The sequence below is a fragment of the Numenius arquata genome, chromosome 10, assembly GCF_964106895.1.
Source record: "Numenius arquata chromosome 10, bNumArq3.hap1.1, whole genome shotgun sequence".
NCBI lineage: Eukaryota > Metazoa > Chordata > Aves > Charadriiformes > Scolopacidae > Numenius > Numenius arquata.
In genome coordinates, this window is record NC_133585.1 from 18,445,996 (window position 1) to 18,455,555 (window position 9,560).

General features: G+C 57.5%; 1 protein-coding gene across 1 annotated transcript; it reads left to right on the plus strand.

Moving 5' to 3' along the window:
* The first annotated feature begins 224 nt into the window (after positions 1 to 224).
* On the plus strand, positions 225 to 7,794 carry LOC141469593 (prosaposin-like). The gene is made up of 15 exons (XM_074155142.1): positions 225 to 285; positions 3,489 to 3,613; positions 3,910 to 3,987; positions 4,087 to 4,212; positions 4,431 to 4,625; positions 5,524 to 5,667; positions 5,851 to 5,907; positions 6,162 to 6,170; positions 6,266 to 6,373; positions 6,586 to 6,672; positions 6,786 to 6,969; positions 7,064 to 7,233; positions 7,333 to 7,413; positions 7,562 to 7,669; positions 7,759 to 7,794. The coding sequence occupies exons 1-15, from the start codon at positions 225 to 227 to the stop codon at positions 7,792 to 7,794; spliced, it is 1,569 nt and encodes a 522-aa protein (XP_074011243.1).
* Positions 7,795 to 9,560: the final 1,766 nt, after the last annotated feature.

The window sequence follows — 9,560 nt, forward strand, 5'->3', positions numbered from 1 at the left end:
TCTGGGCTGGTTTTGACTTCCCGGGAATACCTGCCTGGCTCCGGTCCCTCCCTCCACTTGCAGGCGCTGGGGATGATTTTATAATCAAGGTGTAAGGAGAAGGGTGTGGTAATTGCCCTGCGTAGGTGTGGGTTCTCACTACCTATCCCAGCCCATCCAAGATTCCTCAGTCTGGGAGCAGCACAGGAGAGGAACCAGCCACTGAGGACTATCGTAGGAACGGTATGGAGAGCCGATGGAGTGGCTGGGTGCTGATCCTTTCAGTGTGCCTGGGTTCCTACCAAGGTAAGGCCAGGCCTGGGAGTAGGACTTGGAGGAGACCCCGAAACGATAGCGTTTAAGCTCCATAGAGTGTTTCCTCATCCCTCTGTGGTGTCGGAGTTAGGCCAGAAACGAAGCTGGGGTAGGTGGCATCACCCTCTGCTTTACCTCTTGCCCACCTGGCTGTGAGCGTTAAGATCAACTTAAAGATGATCTCAGGGCAAAAAGTGCTTTGTGCTCCTCCCTTCTCCGGGCAGCAGGGATTCAGAGGGAGCCAGCGTTTTGCTGGGGTATGGAAGGAGGGAGACCGGTTCCTGGGGTGTCTCGGCAGCCATGGGGGAGAGGGCTGCTTTGGCTGTTGCCCTTGGCGTTGGGACCCGGCTGCGTACGTGTCCTTTGGGGGGAAACTACTTTGTTGTCCTTGCACAAGTTGCCACCTGACGCTTTCCTTGGGGACCATGTCAGAGGTGCAGGAGGCAGGAAACCTCCCCTGCTGTGGCTTGGAGGGGGATGAGGTGCGGTGCTGAGGACCTTTGGAGACCTCTCATCACCAGGGCTTTGGCTGGCTGTGAGCAAACCCTTCCTGCAGACGAGCTTATGCTGCTGTCCCCCCATAAGAGTGAGAAAGCGATACCTGCCTTAAACCCTGCCTATCCATGGGAAACAAGTCCCTGGTCCTCGCTGGAGGGGAAATCGCTTATTCCAGGGGAAACTTCCCCATCCTTGCTGTTGTAGGCAGAAAACCCTAACCCTTTGAGAGGGAAGAACTCTTTTTATACCCCAATTACCCCAGGCTCAGCCCTTTGGCTCCTCCGACGTGACCTGCCCGGCTGCCGGCTTTGCGGTGGAGGAGTCATGCCCGCACACGTGTGGCCTCGCCACCGCTGGTGGTGGTGGGGGGGGACGGACGGATGTGCCCAGGTGATCCAGCCGACAACAGGCGGAGCAGGAATGTTCACCCACGCTCGGCACGTCCGTCCTTCGGGTGACGCCTGCCCTGGAAGCCGGTGGCTGCTCTCGAGGTGGCGGCTCAGCTGCACCGTGGTGGGGCTGCGGGACTGGGGGCCACTGCAAGCCTTGGAGAAGGATTTTTGATGCTGGGAAGAGGGTTATTTATGATATCCTGCTGTAACAGGGGGGTGCGCCCAGCTGGGAACTGGGGCGCCGGGGCCCACGTTGCCACCCCCGGGGTTTACGTCACAACCTGCTCACCAGGCTCGGCCGGCTCGGCCGGCATCCTCCAGGGCTCCACGTAATCCAACACAACCCTGCCAGATCCGGAACTCGGTGCTGGTTTCCTCTCCCCCTGAGTAAAGCCCACCCATCCTGGGGGCCTGGCAGATGGGGCAGGGCAGTCCTGGCTCACCTGGGGACACCGTGGTGGCACGGGAGCATCCTTGGCCCATCCCACACTCCGTGCTGGGGCTTTGCCCAAAATGGCATCATCCCGTGTCCTGCTGCCTGGGTGCCCATTGGCATGAGGTGGCTCCGCTACGGCTTAGAAACGTGGAGGAGAGCTCACGGGGCACCGGTTGCCTGCTTTCCACCCGGGGCATCTCAGCAGTTGGGCGTTATGATTTGTATTAATTATTTTTCTGGCCCAGCGCTTGCTGCCCGAGTTTCAGCTTGAGCAGAGCGAGGACTAAGCACCCAGCTGAGAGCCACCGGGAGACAGAAAGGTGCAGGTCCAAACCACTGGTGACTTTTAGACCAACCAAACCCACCTATGCCATTGCCGGTAGCGTCCTTACACCACTGGGCTGGTCTCCGGCACGGGGCTGTGAGGGATATTTGTGTCCGTGGGTCAGGCAGGACCTCCTCCGCTCCTCGTTTCTTTTTCGTGGTGCTGCTCCTTAAACGCTTCCGCTGACTTGCCATTCTTGTTCACCAGGGTTAAAATAAATAAATAAAAAAAAATATATATATATATCTATCTCTCTCAGCTGATGCGGTGGCCGTGGCATCACGCTGCTGGGGAGGTGTGTGGGAAGCCGTGCCTGGGAAACCGGGGTGGGGGGACTCACCCTGCCCTGGGGCTCGCTCCTGCCTTGGTGCTGCTGTCAGCCCCATGGGGTAATCGGGGTTGAAACACCACCCGGCACCCACGGAGATGTTCCAGGGCTTTTGGGAGAAGGCAAGGGCTGGTGTGAGGGGCTCGGGAGCCCCTTCCCCACATTCCCCCCCCCCCAGTCCCTGGGGACTAGCTGAGGTGGCCTTGGGCATCTCAAGCTGCTTCCCCAGCGTGTCCCATGGATGAGCTGAAGGCTAGAACCCGACATGTGGGAAAAGCAGCTTTTGGGGGGAAATCTGGTAAGGGTAGGGTGGTTAAAGCTGGCTGCAAATGTTCTGGGGGGGGGGGGGAAGGGGAGGGGTGGTCTTTGCTGCATGGAGGTGTGCAGCAAGGTCTGTCTGTCCGTTTGTCCACGCGCTGCTCCCCATGTGCCCCTCCTCCCTTCCCCCCATTTTTCCTAGCCAAAGCAGGGCAGCGAAGGGCTTGGGTTGTGCCAGCTCCTCGTCACCTCCCCGGCCACATCCTGGGCGGGTGCATCCCCTGGTGGGAAGAAACACTTACTTGCCCCATCGCAAATTAATCCTGACACGCCAAGGCGGCAATTAAACTGCCGGCGTTGCATCACATCCCTGCGCTGCCCGGGAGGGCGCCGCTGCCGCGCTGGGGATTTGCAGCCAGGAGAAAATGCTGGTGTTGGGAGAAAAGAAAAAGCAAAACAAAACAAAAAAAAAAACCCCAAAAAACACCAAACAAAAAAAAACCCACCCAAAACTGGGGTTTCTCAATCGTTGCCGGGAACTGCGGCGTGGCTATCTGCACCAGGCTGAGCACTGGTTTGCTCGTTTTGCAAGATTTCTTGCTGTTTTTACAAGCAGTCGCCTCCCCAGCCTGTTGAAGGGAGCTGAGGGTGAGCCCCCCAAATTATCTCTCCTTTTGATGCTGGCCCAAAGCTGCTGCAACATCCCGTTGGAAGGACTGGAAGCACGCAGCGGCCCAACAAAGCTGGCCTTTGCTGGGCTCGTAAAAATCATTTATAAAACCCAACAACCCCACCGCCATTGTGAAAGCTGAGGGTGAGTCACGGCGGGAGGGTGAGGAGCATCGCCGTCGCCTCGTGTGGCAGGGTGCTGGGGGGGGTACTGGGTTGGTGTGGTTCAGGAGCTGGTCTTGGGGTGCCCAGGGATGGGGCTGACGGTCTCCTCTCCCCACCCCACAGCTGGGGCCAGCCCCCTCCACCAGTGCAGCGAGCGGCCGGAGGACTGGTGCCGCGATGTGGCAACGGCGGCCAAGTGTGGGGCGCTGGAGCTCTGCCAGATCACCGTCTGGGACCAGGCTCTGGGGGTAACCGCACTGGGAGCAGGGGGAGATTTGATGGGGGGGGGTTGTGGTGGAAGGATGTGCCGATCCTGCCCCAAAACCTGGGGTTGGGAGGAGAAGCCTAGTCTGGCCACCCCAATGCTGGGCACCCAGAAGAGCATCTGATGATGCTCTTGGGCAGCAATGTGTCTGCAGGGTGAGCAACCAAAATGAGTGGTGCCCCTTGTTGGGGTGTTTTTGTGGTGGAGGGGTGTCATTTGGGGGAGCAAGAGGAGGGGTCCGGGTGTCATGGCATCATCCCGAGGCATCTCCTCTCTCAGCAGAAGGGGATCCCATGTCACCTGTGCCAGATGGCGGTCTCCGTGGTGGGCAAGATCCTACAGGACAACCGCACTGAGGTGGGTCAAGGCTGAGAAGTGTGTGCGGGGCTGGTGTTGTCATTCCCCTGCCTCCACTGAGGGACCAGCCCATCCCTGAGCTCTCCCCTTGTCACCTAGGAAAAGCTGCGGGTCTTCTTGGATAAGAAATGCCAGTACCTGCCCTTCCAGGACTGGTCTGTCAAGTGCAAGAAGATGGTGGACACCGGCATCCTCATCCTCGTCCAGCTGGGCAAGCAAGTGCTGGTAACTGGCTGGGGGGGGGGGACACCCCTTGGGTTTGCGTTTCTCCATGGTTTGGGATGTCTTGGGGGCTCACAGGGCAAGGGAGGCTCTTGGAACCTGGGACAAAACTTTTGCGAGGTGGAGATGGGGATGGAAATGACCCAGGGATGGGGGGGGGGGGGCAGAGCAGGGTGGTGGGGCAGACACGGCTCCAAGCACCCACCCCTCTGCTCTTCCAGTCGGACCCGAAGGTGGTGTGCGGCACCATCAAGTTGTGCCAGCCCCGGGAGAGCCCCACGGGCGCCCTGAAGTTCCAGGAGTCGTCGCCAGCCTCCACAGGACCTGCTCAGGACTTTGCTGACCTGGTCACCCCCTTCATCGCCAATGTGCCCCTCCTGCTCCATCCCCAGGACCTGCCTCGCGGTGAGGCCCAGGTACTGTGGCACAGGCAAGAATGCCATTGATTTTGCTCAAGCGCAAGAATCACAGAATGATATGGGGTTGGAAGGGACCTCTGGAGATCATCTAGTCCAACCTCACTGCCAAAGCAGGTCCACCCAGAGCAGGTTGCACAGGAACATGTCCAGGCGCGTTTGGATTGTCTCCAGAGAAGGAGACTCCACCACCTCCCTGGGCAGCCTGTCCCAGGGCTCTGCCACCCTCAAAGTGAAGAAGTTCCTCCTCATCTTTAGATGGAACTTCTTATGTTCAATTTTGTGCCCATTTCCTCTTGTCCTGTCCCTGGGCACCACTGAAAGAAGACTGGCCCCATCCTCCTGACACCCATCCTTTAAGTATTTATAGGCGTTGATCAGATCCCCCCTCAGCCTTCTCTTCTCCAGACTAAAAAGACCCAAGTCCCTCAGCCTTTCCTCATAAGAGAGATGTTTTAGGCCCTTCATCATCTTTGTAGCCCTCTGCTGTCCCCTCTCCAGCAGTTCCCTGTCCTTCTTGAAGTGGGGAGCCCAGAACTGGACCCAGTGCTCCAGATGGGGCCTCCCCAGGGCAGAGCAGAGGGGGAGGATGAACCTCCCTCAACCTGCTGGCCACCCTTGTCTTGAATCACCTAAGAATCACCTATTTAACAATAATTTTAAAAAAATAAATAATTAAAGTTATTGCACAGCTGAAATGACATCTGATTAGGAATCTCGCCAGTTCGGGGCTGGGATATTGCAGGATGCAGGGGGGTACCAGAGAGATGCTGGCCAAAAAAAGCTGCCCCAGATTTGCAACTGGCATTTAAATCCCTGCCCTGCAAATCCAGGCGTGGGGAGCTTGGTTTTATTTTTGGGGGAATACCGACATGTCCCTGCCTGTGTTGTCCCGCAGGAGACGGAAGAGGTGTGCGGGGATTGCCTGCAGCTGGTGGCCGCCCTGCAGCTGGAGCTGGGGACCAATGCTGCCTTCGCCCAGGCGCTGGTGGCCCATGCTGAGAGGGCATGCGAGGGCATGGCACCCAACTTGGCCCAGCAGGTAATGGTGCTGATACCCTGCTGAGCTCCCTCCTCCTCCTCCCTGGTTCCACCACGGGAGCATCTTTCACTGCCGCCTGCTTTTGAGCAGCTCTGTGGCAGGCTGGGGGTGGGGGATCTGATGGGGGTTTTGGGGGATTGTCCCCCCCTTGGGTACTGATGCCATGCCTCCCCTCTTCCACAGTGCAAGCGCTACGTGGCCGAGTACGCGGACATGGCTGCCCAGCTGCTCCAGCACTTGGTAAGCGGGTGAGCAGTTCCCCGGGGCTGCGGGGGGGTGGCGGGTGCTGGCGGAGGCGGGGGGCGAACGACACAACCAAAGGGACCTCATCAGCAAATGTAAGGCCCTGTTCTCATTTTTTTTTAAAATTAAACCCACTGCTTTATACTCCTGCGAACTTGTAAATATTTCCCCCCCCCCCCTGTTTTGCAACTGTTGTAATTCTTTTTTATTTGTATTTTTTTCTTGCTGTTTTCCGCCCCCTCCGCCGACAGCAGGCAGAGGTAAGTGAGGTCCCTACCACGACAGGCTGAAATCGCCCTTTGTGGGGAAGTGGGGGCACAGGCTCACCTGCTTTGGGGTGTCTCTGTCTCCCCAGGACCCGATGGAGCTGTGTGGCCACCTGGGACTCTGCTCCTCCGCTTCGGCGCTGCCCCTCCACACACTGCTCACGGAGAAGGTGATGCAGGTCCTGAGCATGCTAGGGGTAAGCAGGGACACCCCCCCCCCCCCCACCCCATTCCTTAAAATCCATGCACAGGGAAAGGGGAGCCTTATTTTGCATTTATTTCCCCCCCCCCCTCCTTGAGCATTTCCTTGAGACATTGGGCAATGTCTTTTGTGGGGGTCGATGACTAGGTGGGATGGTTCTGGTTCTGGGGGGTGTTTGGCACGTGTCCCATCACCTGATCCCAGCAGGATGAGGAGAGGACCACGCCGCTGTGCGAGATGTGTCAGTTTGCCGTGAAGGCGGCCGAGAGCCTCCTGGAGAACAACATGACGGAGGTGAGCCCCACTGCTGCGGTCTGGGGAGGGGGCAAAGTGGGGGGGGGGGCAGCAAGGAAGCGGGGGGGGGGGGGGGTGTCTCCCCAATCCCTCTGCCCACCTTCTCCCGGCAGGAGCAACTGGTGAACGACATTGAGAAGGTGTGCTACATGCTGCCCCACGGTGTCATCGGGCAGTGCAAGGACTTCGTCGACTCCTACGGTAAAGCCGTGGTCATCATGCTGCTGGAAGCCACTGACCCAGCGGCCGTCTGCACCATGCTGCACTGCTGTCCCCGGAGCGGGGACACCCACCGAGGTGAACCAAGGGTACCCTGGTGGCACCCAGACATGGGGTCCCTGGGGAGAGGGGTGATGGAGAGGGTGCTAACGGCCCCCTCCATGTCCCGCAGGGGCTGCCGCGCTGGAGCAGCTGGCAGTGGGTGCGGGTGCCTTCTGCAACGTCTGCCAGATCGTCATCACGTACTTTGATAACGAGTTGCTGAAGAACGAGACCTTGGCGGAGCTGGGCGATGTGCTGGAGAAGGGCTGTGAGCTGCTGCCCACGCCGCTCACCAGCAAGGTGAGCTGGGGTTGGGGGGTGGGGGGAGAGGAGGGAGTGCCCAGCCCGGTGGGGACCCCCTGAGCCCCTAACCGGGCTCACCTCCCCTCTCCTTCCCAGTGTGAGGCGCTGGTGGTCCAATATGAGCCGGCGGCCGTGCGGCTCCTCGTGCAGATGATGGACCCCAACTTCGTCTGCACTGTAAGTGCCCTCGTGCCATGGGTGCTGCACCCACTCCCTGGGGGCAGCCCGGGCTGAGACGGCGGTGGGGTTGCAGGATGCCCATGGTTGGGTTTGTTGTGGTTTTTTTCTTTTCCTCCCCTTTCCTACCTTCTCCTTCTCAATGCAGAAAATAAGAGCCTGCGACTCACCTGAGGAGGATCTCCTGGGCTCAGACCCCTGCGCCTGGGGCCCACACTACTGGTGCAAGAACATGGCCACAGCGGTCGAGTGCCAAGTAAGTGTCGGCTGTGTCCCCTCCCCTGGGATGGCAGGGTCTTGGGAGTCCCCGTCTGCCCTCGCCATCCCTCCCCGTCTCTCCCGCAGGCCGTCGAGCACTGCCGGCGTCACCTATGGAACTAGGAGCCACCTCCCCGCCTGGCTGGGCTTGCCAGATGTTTTGGTTCAGGATCCCAGACCCCCTCCCTTGGGATGCACCTGCATCCGTGGATGGCAATGGCAGGAGCCCACCGGTCTCACCACCCCAGTGGAGGCTGTGGGGCACCCCAGCCACCTCTGCCACTTCCTTTTCCACCCCCGGGGCTTGGATTTCCAGATCAGGTTAAGGGACTCGTCAGTATTTTCAGGACTGGGGGATTCAGCCTCTTCGTCTTTCAGGACGGTTGCAAAACCCCCCCATCCCATCCCTTCCCATCCACATTTGCATCCCCAGCCTCATCCCCATCCCCATCCATCCTCTTTCATCCCACCCAGAGCTGCTTGTAAAGCCCAAATCCTGCAACGTGGATCCATCCCCGTGGGCTGGGATGGTTTCTGCTGCCCAGATGCCAGCACCCCACTCCTGGCTATGGGCAGCCTCGCACCGCAGGTGTCGTCGGCTTTTGGCAAGCCCGGCCCTTTGCTGATCCCTCTTCAAATTGGAGTGGCTTTTTTTTTAAAAAAAATTATTTTATTTTGTTTTATTTTATTGTATTATTTTTCCCCGGGTTGCCAGTTAAAGAAACAAAGTGGATTAAATTTACCTGCAATGCCTGGCTTTGCATGACCTTTGCAGTGCACTGATTTAGTGTCCAGTCAATTGCTGGAGATTATATATATACATACATACATATATATATATATATATATATATATATATATATATAGTATTCCCTGAACAAAAAAATGACTTAGTTTGGGAGAAACATTTTCTTTCATGCACACATCTCTGCTGGGGTGGTCCTGTGCTGACCCAGCCGTGGTGGCGAGGGGCAGCAGGGTGCTGGCTCATTTCTCCCTACCACCGGAGTGGGAGGGGGGGGGACGACACCCACGGCGCCCAGTTCTGAGCATGCATGGGAAGCATCTCACCATAAATAAACTCTTCCGGTGAGCCCAGCTGGTTGTTTCCCTCCTCCATCTCCCGGGGGCTGGTGGTGCGGCAAACCCTGGGGGAGGTTGAATGCGTCCTCCAAAATCTGGGGTGCAGCAACACCTGGGGTGGCATCTCCCAAAGGTGAGGGATGGAGGGGTGAATTAAAGGGAAAAAAGGGGGTTTTCTCTTCAGAAGGCGGTTTGGGTATGATGAATCCGGCATGGCCGGGGAGGAAGGACGACAGACAGGTTACCCAAAGCCATAGACAGTGTATTTCTGAGTCCCGTAACAGACCGTGCCCGAAACTCTCCACAAAGTTACGATTGGAAACAAACCCCCAAAGGAATAAACCCGAAAGCAAGAGAGAAGGGGAAAGAAAAGGGCAAGAAAAGACACGCATGAGCACTCCACATCCAGAAGCCCCAGTCATTGTCAGTCTCTCTCTTTTCCGACGATGCAACACGTTTTGGTAAAGCCAGCAAAATGGAGAAATGTCTTCGGTTTGTTTGTTTGGGTTTTTTTTTTTTTTCTTTTTTTTTCTTTTTTTTTTCTTTTTGGTCTTTCCTTGCCGGAAAGGTGATATTAATACCAAACAGACTCGGCTTCTCCCCGCGATGCCCCAGCCCTCCCCGTGCCCGTGGGCAAGGTGTGATGGCTGCTTGTCCCCAGCCTGCGCCTGGGGATGCTGCGGCGGCGCATCACCCTCACCTTCCCTCCACCGTGCCTTCACCCCCGTCCAGCCTGGACTCATTGGATTCGTTTAACTTTTCTTTCTTTCTTTCTTTTTTTTTTTTTTAAAAAAAAATTTATAAGA